The sequence below is a fragment of the Trematomus bernacchii genome, unplaced genomic scaffold (genome assembly GCF_902827165.1).
Source record: "Trematomus bernacchii unplaced genomic scaffold, fTreBer1.1, whole genome shotgun sequence".
Taxonomy (NCBI): Eukaryota; Metazoa; Chordata; class Actinopteri; order Perciformes; family Nototheniidae; genus Trematomus; species Trematomus bernacchii.
Genome location: NW_022987802.1, coordinates 1,257,026 through 1,270,828, shown reverse-complemented (window position 1 = coordinate 1,270,828; position 13,803 = coordinate 1,257,026). Strand labels below are relative to the sequence as shown.

At 45.1% G+C, this 13,803-nt stretch overlaps 1 protein-coding gene across 1 annotated transcript; it reads right to left on the bottom strand.

Moving 5' to 3' along the window:
* Positions 1–11,885: 11,885 nt before the first annotated feature.
* Positions 11,886–12,800, bottom strand: LOC117498287 (olfactory receptor-like protein OLF4). The gene has a single exon (XM_034150300.1). It carries the CDS (start codon positions 12,798–12,800, stop codon positions 11,886–11,888), a length of 915 nt encoding a protein of 304 aa, XP_034006191.1.
* Between the last annotated feature and the right edge of the window lie 1,003 nt (positions 12,801–13,803).

Below are 13,803 nucleotides of genomic sequence, written 5' to 3'. Positions count from 1 at the left end.
AGGAAATATCTTCTGCTGTTCACTCTCATTGTCATTCCTCCAACTCCATGGACAACCAATGTGATTTTTTCACTTTCCAGGTTTAACCTGTTGGCGGCTCTGTGGGTTATGTAGTTGGTGTCTGATGCTAAATCTATCAGGGTTCCAACTTTCTGACCTGAATTTGCAGTAACTTCCAGCAGCATCATGATAACTGGTATCTCGTCCAGTCTATTTCCTTCCATCAGCACAGACCTGTCCTTTTCATTACAGTTTGTTATTGCAGTCATATTGGTAAAGGCGTTCTTGCATTTTTCTGCCATTTCGGGAGAGAGTTCAGCAATGAATTTCACTTGCTCTTCTGTGAGTTTGGGTCTTTTCTTCAAGTCTTTCCCACCTTTGTCCAGCTCACGTGGTGGTCAAAAAGTGGTGGTCTGAAGAGCTCCCCTTCTTGCATTCTCTTTTCCTGCAAAGGTAGGTGTTTATACATTCATGTCCTTCTTCATGACATCTCAAACACCTCTTACAAGCTCCCACTCTCTTCACAGCATCTAACTTTTCGACCAGATTTAGGCTCTTGAACTGCTTGCAAAAGAATAGTTTATCTTCATGCCTTTCTTCTCCACAGACAATACAACGTCCGTCTCTCCTGGTGGAACGTGTTGAGGAATATTTTCGTTCAAACTTCCTTTCAGGTTTCTCTGACTTTTCAGTTACTCCAAGCTGCTCCAGTTTTTCCAAGATCTCTTCTTGTGTCTTCAGAAACTCGAGGAGACTGTCAAAATGGTTCTCAGGGGTGACTCTATTGCTGGGATTTACCATGAAGACGAGCCAATCCTTCTTTACAGGATCCGGCAGCTTGCTCTCTATGGACCTAGTGACCAGTGGGTTCTTGATAGCATCTGTCCTTCCAAGCTCTGTCAGGTCTGCCAGTGCTTTCTCCACAGTTTGGATTAAGTCGATGACTCTTCTTGGTTGATCTGCTCTTAAAACAGGAATTTTCTCAAGATCTTCAATTATTTCTATTGCAATTGTAGACTTATTCCCATATCTATTTTCAAGCACTCTAAAGATGTTTTCTGCTGTGTTGTATGTTGAAAGTCTGAGGTTTCTTGAGATTTTCTCATCCATGCTGTCCAAAAGCTGAATCTTTTTGACTTCACTCTAGCCTGTTGGTTCTCCCTGTCTTTACAGGCTCTCCCAGTCTCTCTTCCATCTGTGGAAATCTCTTTTACAGCCATGAAATTTGGGCAGACTAATTGGTTTAATTCTCACCAAGGGCGTGGTGTTTGCTGCATGTGGGGTTGATGAAGCAGCCGTTAAAGTCCGCAGATCTGCACTCTTCTCTTCTTCTGAATTTCTTTGTGCAAACACAAACTCTGCTCTCCTTGCTTCAAGCTTGTTATTCATTGACTTTAAGCCTTTGACCCTGCCTTCTAGATTAGCTTTTTCAGTCTCTGGAATCCACAGTTCCCAAGATGCTAGGCTTTTACTAGCTTCCTTGACTAGCTTCTCCATGAAAACCAACTGCATCTCATAACCATCACGATTGAGTGCAGATACAGGCGTTTCAGCAGCATTATCACAAGCCGTTTCTGCTTCCTGGATTGAGGTTTCCAGCTCCTTTTGCCCATAACGAGACCACAGGTTTGTTTGAACAATTATTTTCACATCATTCATTCTAATTTCACATTCATCGATAGTTTTTTCCATGTCAGCCTCTTGTTGCTCGCTAAGCGCCTCTTCCACATCTTCAGCAGTGTTGGCTTCTATGTCTGCGAGTAGGCCACTCCGAAAGTCATCATTTGCTTCACTGACATTTCTTCCCATCCCGAAGCTCAGTTTCAGTCATGCCTTGTGCTCCTCTGCTAAGAAAGTTAGCTACTTTTGTGAATGCACCTTTAGCCATTGTCCTCTCCTGCTTGAGCTGCTTGACACTTTTCCCATAGGCTTCCTCCGCCATTTTGTTGAGGTGTGTGGTTACTGCAGACAGTTTGGTTCCTTCTGAATTTTCCAGGTTCTTGATCCTTTAGTCCTTATTGCTTGGCAATGGTTTTCAACTGTCAAGTTATGATCTGGTCTTCATGATTGACTCCTGCCCAAACTTGAAAACGGCCCGATTCACTCCAAAAGGACACATGGGACAACTCAGATTTGCATCATTCTCCTCTTTATTTCGAGTTATTGCAGAATTATTTCTGCTTCATTTAGCCTCTTGATAGCCTTCTGATGCTTCATTCAGGTTGAAAACCTTAAACACAAAACATACTTTCATTCACTTCATCTCAAGAAAATATTTCATCCAGGGAAATTTGGGTGAAAATGAAAAAAAGTACCCGGAAATAGTACCTCATGACCCCGCAGGAGTCCCCTGTCGACTCCCCTGGCTTTCCTCCATGGGCGAAATGATCAAACTCAACTTTTGTGAGAACCAGGAAAAGGGGTCAAAATGAAAAAATTGTACCCCAAAATAGTGCCTCATGACCCCGCAGGAGTCCCCTGTCGACTGCCCTTGCATTCCTCCAGGGTCACAATAATCAAACTCAACTTTTGTGAGAACCAGGCAAAGGGGTCAAAATGTAAAAATTATGCCCCAAAATAGTGCTTCAAAATCGGGTTGAGTCACCTGCAAAGTGCCTTTGCATTCCCCCATGGGTCAAAATGTCAAACTTAAAGTATTTGGAGAACCAGGGAATAGGGTGAAAATGTAAAAATTATGCCCCAAAATAGTGCTTCAAAATCGGGTAGAGTCACCTGCAAAGTGCCCTTGCATTCCTCCATGTCGAACTTAAAGTATTTGGAGAACCAGGCTGGGGGGTCTTGAGGGACAAAATAAGGCCCACTCAGAGTGCTTGGTGAGCGGATACATTCTTCCATGATTTGCAACAGCCGTTTTTTTTCTGAGTGCACCCAAAAACTGGGTTTCCGATTTCGTGCAGACGGTAGTTTGAAAAGTATGGATGAATCTTTTTCACAGGGAAGGGGAAATGAAGCCCAGGGACTTTTTCCCCTTCTCCGTTGCACCAACCATCGGAGAAGGGGAAAAAACGGCTCGAAGCGCCAAACAGTTGGCCCCTTCTCCCGTTGGCACTCTGTCATTCTTTTGACAATTTTTCAAAACTTCATTTTTGATTATTTTAAGATATAATTAACCATTTTCTTCACTTTTCTTTGCTTTCCACGGGTGGGGGCGCCTGGCAGGCCGCCTATGAGCACCCAAATTCGGCCTGGATCATCCAGGATTTGTGGGCTAAGCTCCATAAACTGACTAAATCACCCAGAGAGGTCACCTTTCTAGCCCAAAAATATATAATACAAATACATTTAAATAGTAAAAGGTGCAATTGTGCTCTGCATTACCCGGAATTTGATTTTCATAGCCCCATGATAGTGATTAAAAATCATTTTCATGGAAAAAGTGTTAAAACGCCTGATTAAATTATATGCAGGGCCCCAGTGAGCTCCAGACTATGTGCATTGTGTTGGGGAACCATATAAATGATAGAATAAATGCATTTAAATGCAAAAATAATGATTTAAAATCATTTTAGGGGGACAATTGTGGAGAGGAGCCTGAAAATGACTCTGCAGCACCCCGGATAACTACCAGTTCATCTGGTTTAAATGTGGTGGTGATAGTGGCATTAACTAGTACCCAGTACTGGGAGAGAACCAGGCTAAAGCACATGTCTTTTCAACACAGGAAATAGTGCTCAAAACGTGGGTAAAAGTGTGTTGAAAAGTGGGTGAACATGTTTCAAATGACAGCAGACTGCTGCTTGTTGGCAGGCTGACTCAGTTCACTTGTCTCACACACACCCAGGGGGGGAAAGATAACACTTGTACCCAGGAATAAGTGTTTGAAAGGCGGGGAAAAGTAGTATAACTGCACTTTACAAGCCAGAAATAATGTTTAAATGGTCGGGGAAAGTATTTTTAAATGTCTGGAAGAGAGTTTTAGCCAGTCATTTTGCACGATATCATTTAACATTGACGCTCTCCTGAAAATGCACAGAATATGTGCATTTTCAGGAGAGCCTCAATGTTAAATGATATCGCACAAAATGACTGACTAAAACCCCGGAATAAGTGTTTGAAAGGCGGGAAAAAGTTGTTTAAAATAGTCTGATACCTCCAGGGCGCATAACATGGGTAAAAGGTGTGTTGAAAAGTGGGGGAACATGTTTCAAATGACAGCAGAATGCTGCTTGTTGGCAGGCTGACTCACTTCACTTGTCTCACACACACCCAGGGGGGGCGAAAGAGGACACATTGACCCAGGAAATAGTGCTCAAAACGTGGGTAAAGGTGTGTTGAACAGTGGGGGAACATGTTTAAAATGACAGCAGAGTGCTGCTTGTTGGCAGGCTGACTCAGTTCACTTGTCTCACACACACCCAGGGGGGGGGTGAAAGAGGACACATTGACCCAGGAAATAGTGCTCAAAACGTGGGTAAAGGTGTGTTGAACAGTGGGGGAACATGTTTCAAATGACAGCAGAGTGCTGCTTGTTGGCAGGCTGACTCACTTCACTTGTCTCACACACACCCAGGGGGGGTGAAAGAGGACACATTGACCCAGGAAATAGTGCTCAAAAACGTGGGTAAAGGTGTGTTGAACAGTGGGGGAACATGTTTCAAATGACAGCAGAGTGCTGCTTGTTGGCAGGCTGACTCACTTCACTTGTCTCACACACACCCAGGGGGGGTGAAAGAGGACACATTGACCCAGGAAATAGTGCTCAAAACGTGGGTAAAGGTGTGTTGAACAGTGGGGAACATGTTTCAAATGACAGCAGAGTGCTGCTTGTTGGCAGGCTGACTCACTTCACTTGTCTCACACACACCCAGGGGGGGTGAAAGAGGACACATTGACCCAGGAAATAGTGCTCAAAACGTGGGTAAAGGTGTGTTGAACAGTGGGGAACATGTTTCAAAATGACAGCAGAGTGCTGCTTGTTGGCAGGCTGACCCACTTCACTTGTCTCACACACACCCAGGGGGGGTGAAAGAGGACACATTGACCCAGGAAATAGTGCTCAAAACGTGGGTAAAGGTTTGTTGAACAGTGGGGAACATGTTTCAAATGACAGCAGAGTGCTGCTTGTTGGCAGGCTGACTCACTTCACTTGTCTCACACACACCCAGGGGGGGGAAAGAGGACACATTGATCCAGGAGACAGTGTAATACCTCCAGGGCGCATAACTGCACTTTACAAGCCAGAAATAATGTTTAAATGGTCGGGGAAAGTATTTTTAAATGTATGGAAGAGAGTTTTAGCCAGTCATTTTGCACGATATCATTTAACACTGACGCTCTCCTGAAAATGCACAGAATATGTGCATTTTCAGGAGAGCCTCAATGTTAAATGATATCGTGCAAAATGACTGACTAAAACCCCGGAATAAGTGTTTGAAAGGCGGGGAAAAGTTGTTTAAAATAGTCTGATACCTCCAGGGCGCATCACCAAAAATGTACAAGCCAGGGAAGGTGCCTGAATCCCGGATACTTTAGGTCTGTCACTTAGGGTGACCGCACCACTCCGACGCTCCCGAGAGTGGACGTCCATTGTTTGTAAGGCACCTAAGACAGATAAGTCAACTTGAGTCAAAGATGGCTGCAACTCCACCTCCTCGGCCTGTGCCTCGCGCAATATGAGTATTGATATGGCTGGGTGGAGTGGCTTCATTTATGCTGACATATTCTTCATGTCTCAACCAAGTTTCAGTGAGACAGCATATATCAATATTATAATCTGATAATCATTTACCAATATTGCTTTAGATGCTAGAGATCTTATGTTTAAGAGACCAAATGTAATCTTCCTGTTTTGTTGCACTGTAGTAGTTGTTACATTTACTTTTATTAGGTTATTATGTATGACACCTCTATTAGGTTTTACTTTAAAGTGGACCTATCATGCTATATTTGAATAATATAGTGTAGGGCCATACCTATATAAGGCATATTTATACTTTTTTTTTTTCAAAATACCAAACAGATCATGCATTTTAGTCATGCCTCATTTCGCTCAATTTGAAAAATGTTAGCTCTGTTTTTGCAAGGGCTGATTCTGTGAGAACAGCACCATCTACTGGCCTGGCATATGTACTACAGCGTCTCCAGCGCTTTCGAACGGCAATGGCCGTGGCTGTCTCCTCCTGATTGGTGGAGTTGGCCCAATAGCCGTAGCGCCACCGTCCTGATGTCAGGACAGTGTTCAAATCTGGACCAGTTTTTATCAGATCCGTTGCAGCCCCTTTTTTAGAGATTTGGGTATGGAGGAAAATAGAGAGGGTTGTGTTTTCTGACACTTGGTGAGTTCCCTGGAACACCGGGGACACATATTCATGTATAAAAGACGTACAAAAGTGCATTTTGCATGATAGGTCCCCTTTAAATTGTCCTTGGGCAGACACACACACCGTTAATATTGGGTATTTTATTGGGAATATGGGAGTGCACTTTAGCCCGTTGACAGGCCACGCATGAGTCGACCTAGGACTTCGCGTCCTTTTTAAGCCCTTGCCACACAAACTTCTGCGACACCAACTTCACGGACGGTTTCCTGCCGGGGTGGGAAAGGTTGTGAATCGCCTCAAAAACGGGTCCGCACCACTTCGCAGATACCAGCGGTCGAGCCTGGCCCGTGGATATGTCACTCCACAGCTTCACACCCGAGTCACCGACCGTCACCTCCTCCAGGCGTAATCCTGTGTCCGAGGCCTTGAGGGTCTGGACCCCGTGGTCAGAGGCCTGGTCCGTGCCCATGCGGAGGTAATCGAGGCCCAGCTGTACAGCTCCGATGACCGCTCTGGAGAGGCAGTGCGCCGCCACGTTTCGTGTCGGATGTCCGTGGTGTACTCGGATGTGTACGAGAGCTGGCGTTGCTGGTGGGCGGACCACGGCTCAGCCACCTTGGACATGCAGAATGTGAGTGGCTTGTGATCCACGAACGCCGTAAACTCACGGCCTTCCAGCAGGAAACGGAAGTGGCGAACCGCCAACCAGAGGCCAAGGAGTTCCCTGTCGAAAGCACCCCCAGGAAAATAACACCTTCATGCTGATCTAGATCCCTCCACTTCGCGTCGGGCTCCTGATCAGCCTGTCTGTGTTCTTTTCCCCATAATGACCGCGTCGCTGCACATTATCCCTTACTTAGCATACAGAGCTCACAGCATCTGTTCAGAAACTGGACAAAAATCAGTGTTTACAGACTGTGGTGAATACAGTCTTTTTTTCTGTCTGTATAGGCCCGGACACACCAAGCCGATTTTGGCCGTCGATGGATGTCTGGCCGTCGATGAGCGTCCTGTCGCCCTACTCAGATTGGTGTGTCCCGCACCGTCGTGTCTTTTCGGCCGTGCCGGTAGGCTGTCGGCCAAAGGCTGTCGGCCAAATAAATCACTCTGATTGGCTGTTCAGCTAGCGAATCAGTGCATGAGAAGCGAAACGGAAGTGAAGAAGGCACACACAGACGGCTATTATTTTTCATTTTCCAGTACCGCACTAAACATGTTTTTGATTATAAGTCGTCATGTGAAGCAGACTGTGAAACAGTCTGTGATGGACGAGAGTGAAAATGGAACGCACGCTATTTGTTGTTTGTATATATCACGCAGTCTGTCTTCCGGTTGCCTCTTTTGAATGACGAATACACACTACCGCCGCTTGCTGGTAAGGAGAGTTATTGCCACTCACGCATGCACACTGCGTATGTGCTACTTGGCCGTCAGCTGAAGTCTTTGCGGTGTGTTCCAGTGCGACTTTTTGGCCAAGACGTAGGAGACGCGAGGCGACACAACAGTCGGATCCGTCTGTGTCAGTTCTTTGGTGTCAGTTTGGTGTGTCAGGGGCTTTAGACGTTGTTGTGAGTGTGGATGGAGCAGCTACAGGTTAGCTTAGCTTAGCCTGTCCGATCTCCATTCAGAAAGGATTTAACCAATATATTGTGGTGGTGCTGTGTTAACCTGTAAAGTATCTTTTAAAAGACGGCAAAAAGAAAAAGGTCAGTGTCCCTTTCATGGAAATTGTACAAAAATATAAGCACTGACCCAAGAATAACACAACTTCAATCCTCCTGTCGTTTTCAGGTCGAATCTGACCAATTTACTACTCTCCAATCAAGAGGGTCTAGCTATTTATCCCAATTACGACTATCTTCGTGAACGAATTTACGAACCATGTTCTTTAGGGTTTTGTTAAACCGCTCCACCAGGCCGTCGGTCTGACGATGGTAAACACTAGTCCGGATTAAGTGGACGCCCAACAGCTCATACAGCTCGCGTAGTGTGCGTGACATACATTTTGTGCCCTGGTCAGTCAGGATCTCTTTCGGGATCCCGACTCAGGAGATTATATGAAACAGTGCCTGCACAACGCTCTTTGCAGAGATATTACGCCGTGGCACTGCCTCGGGATAACGCGTTGCATAATCCACTAGAACTAGTACAAAGCGATATCCCCGTGCACTCCGCTCTAATGGCCCGATGAGGTCTATACCAACACTCTCAAAAGGCACCTCAATTAAGGCACAAAGGCGCTTTTGGGGTGGCTTGCGGCTTAACCAGCGACATTCACGGCAAGATGCGCACCACCGCTTCACATCTGCGCGAATGGAACACACCGCAAAGACTTCAGCCGACGGCCAAGTAGCACGTACGCAGTGTGCCGTGAATGTCAGCTGGTTAACCCGCCGGCCACCCCAAAAGCGCCTTTGCGCCTTAATTGAGGTGCCTTTTGAGAGTGTTGGTATAGATATAGATAAATAAAATCGGGCCATGATCCGGTGTAGTGTTTTGTCGTACCCTAGGTGACCTGACATGGGGTTATAATGAGCCGCCTGGATAACCATTTCCTGACGGCATTTTGGCACCAACAACTGGGTATTTAACTCTCTTGTTTGTGTGTCACAGCTCACACGATACAGCCTGTCCCTAATCACAGCTGGGAGCCATTGATACTCACCACCTGGCCGAAGGTGTTGCAGGGTCTCGTCCCTTGACTGCTCGAGGGGAAAATCCTCCACCGGAACCACCAGCGATGTTAGAGGGACCTCCGCGGCCCCATCCGTGTCCGTTTCCCCCTCGACGCCGTCAGCCGCCTCCGACTCTCCACTCAACACAGCACACAGCTCACACTTCCCTGACGCACGTGACCCCCATATCCCCCGCTAGCTTAGCAAACCCCGGCCAATTCGTCCCCAAGATCAGTAAGGCGAGTACTAACTCTCAGCCCTGACTCTATGCTTTTTGCCCCTAAAAGAAATGTCCAGCGCCACCTCCGGGTACTGGAAATGCACACACCTCACCTTCACCCAAGATGCTTCTACCAATGCCCCAGGCCGAACCAAGCGCTTATGGATCATCGTCTGATTACAGCCTGTGTCCATCAGAGCCTGGTGTGTACCCCCAGTATACATACTGGTATACGATACGTCCCCTCGGGATCGGGCTGTCCGCACCGCCAGCAACCCTGCCCTGGCGTCTGAGGAGCCCCCTGTGGTGCCGGACGACCAGACGCGTAGACTGGACCCTGAGAAGAGACAGAAAGAAGGGGAGAGTTAGTCGGGGGCTGCCGCTGTGGTGTGTGTGCATGACGAGGTGTGGGTGTGGGTGTGTGAGATGGGGAAGGAGTAGCAGGTGCTAGGAATCTCCTCCTCGGGGCTGGGGTAGGTCGGCCCGCTGGAACGGCAGGTGGTCGGGACTCTTCCTTCACACTCCGCCGGGGAAGCGAGAGGTGATCCTCCGCGAGGACGACGGCTGCCTCCAAGCTGGCCGGGCGGTGGCACTGGACCCAATACGCCATTGACGATGGCAGGCTGGCGCCAAACTGCTCCATCGCCACCTGCTCCATCGCCACCTGCTCCACAACGTCCTCAGCAGATTGCATCTGCCCCATCCAGGAGCTGCTGCGCGTAGGAGAAGGGGCGGCCAGCGTCCTCGAAGGGGAGGGCTCTGAACTGGCGCCGATGTCCCTCTGGTGTACTGCCCAGCCGGTCCAGGATGGCCCCCCTCAGCTGACGGTATTATGCCGAGAAGACGCTGGCAGGCTGTGTGCGGCTAACTGTGCTCCCCCGGATAGCAGGGGCAGCAGCCACACTCCCCACTCCACTCACTGGATCGACATCCCGGTTGGCCGGACGCTGCAGCAGCTCCCGCAGGAGAGCACGGTCCTCGCGCTGGACCGAGGCGAAAGTACTCATTACTCAAAGTGGACATTTTTGGAAAAATATATATTATATCACTGGAGTATAATTAATGATGCATTCATTTCATTTTGCAGCTGTTCAACGGTGAGAAACATGAATCACTTTTGATACTAGCAGAAAACTCCATCAATAATAGTTTATTAATAATATGTACCTCCAAAATAAATTAGTAACTAATGTTTTCAAATACATTTATTGAGTAAAAAGTTAAATATTTGTTGCCAAAGTGTAGAAAATACTCAAGTATAGTAAATGTACTTAGTTACTTTACACCACTGGTGAGAGCTGGTAGCTCGCATGAACTTTGTTAAATTGTTGTTTTTGTTTTTTTCTCCGTTGAGTATGGGATGTATCTCAGAGATACACTCGTAACAATGGACGCATGGATATTGAATTATGGACAGGGAACATTGAGACGTTCTCCGGCCAAATTATCTTACAACCATACACCGGACCAGCTGTACCAAAGGCAACTGAGGGTTGTAAAGCAAAGCTAACCCATAGAACTCAAAACTGTTCCACCAACCAGCATGCTCTTGTCCACTCATGGAAAAATAACACAATTGAAAGTAAGACTCAGGCTAACCCAGAAAATGTAGATTGGAGATTGTTGTGCCCACATCTTCACAGAGATATGACTCCATTGTGTTCAACTGATCAAATTCTGCACTTGGCGTGTAAAATGCTGAATAATCCCTGAGCTCATTTGGGAAGAGAACTTCAATTTGTTGTGCAACCCTGTGTTGCAGAATGACCCTGAAACCCTTGAATCAAGTAACTGAATGATTCTTGGTATTACCCTTGATCCTATCCTCGAGTTACAAAACGTACAGGATTTATAAACAATTGCCTCTTTTGCCTCAACACATGTCTATAATCTGGTATTTTCAGTCCTTATCAAATGCAGTTATCCTTTATTACAAGTTTATTTCAACAAGACTATTGTTGTTATGTTTAGTTTAAAATGTCTCTCCAATTCTCATTTGCTTTCTCAAACGGTGTGTATTCTTGTGAGTAAAAAACTGGGTTTATCCACCCATTGGAAACTAATAATTTCCACTTGAGCAGCAACAGAGGATGAACGTTAAACGACATTTTAAGATATCTTTATTTTCTGGCTCCTCATTTTTATATTATCTATGCACGGACAGCTTTGAGTTTTCCCTGTAGGAGCCCAGTGTCTCTTTTCCTTTACACCACAGATCATTGTGTATCACGTTTAGTGGCCTGACAGGATTCAGATTTAATGAATGCTTCCTTTAGGAATCTTTTTGGTTGGACACTATTTGGAAGAACAACATTAAACTTCCATCAGGAGCCTGAAATGACGATAAATATGATATGATAATTCAGTTTGTTCTTGCTACCCCAATCATCAGTTCATTCGGTGTGCTTTTGTACTTGGGGCTTATTCCTCACTAGACTCTTTTTCATGTACAAGACGTGGGTTTGATAAACTAAAGGAAACTTCAGATCACATAATTAAAAAAACATGATTTTTATTAAGTGAAGCATATTAAGTATTCATAACATTGTTCAAACTGAGCATACTGTGTACATGACATGTAGTAAAGAGGTTATACATGAAATACCTTCCACAGATCAGAACATCACATATGTGCATATTATTACAGAAGAAATGCCTGCACATTAGCATCACTTACATCACAATTACTGCAACATCCCTGTTAATACGTCAGTTCAACTTTGCTCGACAGAACAACTTCTTCAGGTGCTTAAAGATTTCTTTCACTTTCAGTCCATATATAACTGGATTAAAGAGGGGGTAATACAAGAATGCCTGTAAAGTCATTATGGAATGTAAATCAGATCCAAGTTGAATTATTATAACATCATATGCACACAAACAGGAGAAGCAGAATAAAACTACGAGGTGGGGTAAACAGGTCTGTGCAGCTTTTCTCCGGACATTTTTACCGCTTCGATAGGATATGATCAGTATTCTGGTGTATGTGAAAAGTATGAAGAGCAAAGGTAAAAGGGCCATGCTGAACAGAACATACAGATCATATGAAGATATTATTTTTGAACTAATGCAAAAGAGATTGTAAATTGAATTGTTGCATATAAATGATTTTAAAGTAAAATGACAGAATTTAGTATTAACAATCAGAATAATTGAAACTGCAATCTCACACGCAGGCACAAGCCAAGCCAAACAGAGAATAACACTCACTGTAGTTGTTGTCATTATAGTATGATATTGCAGAGGCTTACATATAGACACATATCTGTCATAGGCCATGGCTGACAACAGGAAGAAATCTGAAGCACACAAGAAGTAATACAAGAAAAATTGAATGAGACAGGCTGAATATGATATGACCGGTTTCTCAGACACAAAGTTACCTAACAACTTTGGGTACATAGCAGTGTTGTAAACAATGGAGTTCAGAAGCAACGCTGCGATAAAAAAGTACATAGGCTCATGGAGGTTCTTATGCTTCCATATAAGGCACATAATGGATGAACTAAAGAACATTGTTAGGATATATACAGCAAACATAATAGAAAAATACAAAAACCTGAATGTGCCCATTCCAACATACCCACTAAGAGCAATGTATGTTACATTTAAGTCATCATCCATGAAGAATCCAAATTTAAACTTTCATACATGAGAGAGGCAGGTTATATAACAGGCACACATTATTAAAATAGAAAGAGAAGTCTTACCATGAAGTCTTAACAACATATTGCATGTTTGATTCATTAACAGATACCAAACCTTAAACTGCACCTCATGTGTGTTCATGCAGAGATAAGAACTGTTTCCCTCAGACTAAGTATTTGATCACATTTCCTCACCCTCCATGGATCTCATTAACTCTTCAAAGTTACCATGTGAACAACTTCATCAAACTCTGGAGGCCTGAACCCAAAGGTGCCAAACTTTGTTTACGTGGGTGTGAGTTCACTTCACTTCTTTGCATTGAGAACTATTGCAGGGTTGGTGCGAGGCCCTAATCATTGACCTCATGTGCACTTGCTAAATAATACACTCTATGTCAAGTTTTCTTCGTCTTACACTTTACAATTTCATTAAAATGCAGTTTGGAGTCCTAAAGGCGACAATAAACAACACAATGTTTTGTTGTTGATGATACAGCGAACTCTGGAGGCCTGAACCCAAAGATTAAGTTCCCTTTACTTACAAAAATACAATATTAGGTTACTATATAAAAGTGTGCAAATGTTTTTTCTATCCTATCCATGTGAACATGTTTTAAGGGGGGGAGGACTTCATATATGTGAGCATCTCCGCTCAATTCCAGGTTAAAAGGAACAGAAGGAGAAGGAGTCAGGTGGATAGTTCAGGGTTTTTTATTGTCACGACCATCCGGTTACCCGGCCTGTGGATCACCTTGAAGTTGAAAAGCTGTAACGCCAGATACCACCGAGTGATCCGGGCGTTGGCATCCTTCATGCGGTTGAGCCACTGGAGCGGGGCATGGTCCGACCAGAGGGTGAAAGGGCGCGCCAGGAGGTAGTAACGCAGGGCGCCGACCGCCCACCGTGTGGCGAGGCACTCCTTTTCCACCGTACTGTAGTTCACCTCCCTCTGAGTGAGCTTACGGCTAATGTACAGTACG

Excerpts from the sequence above, each read along its gene's own strand:
- LOC117498287 (XM_034150300.1), bottom strand. The coding sequence starts at position 12,800 with ATGGATGATGACTTAAATGTAACATACATTGCTCTTAGTGGGTATGTT.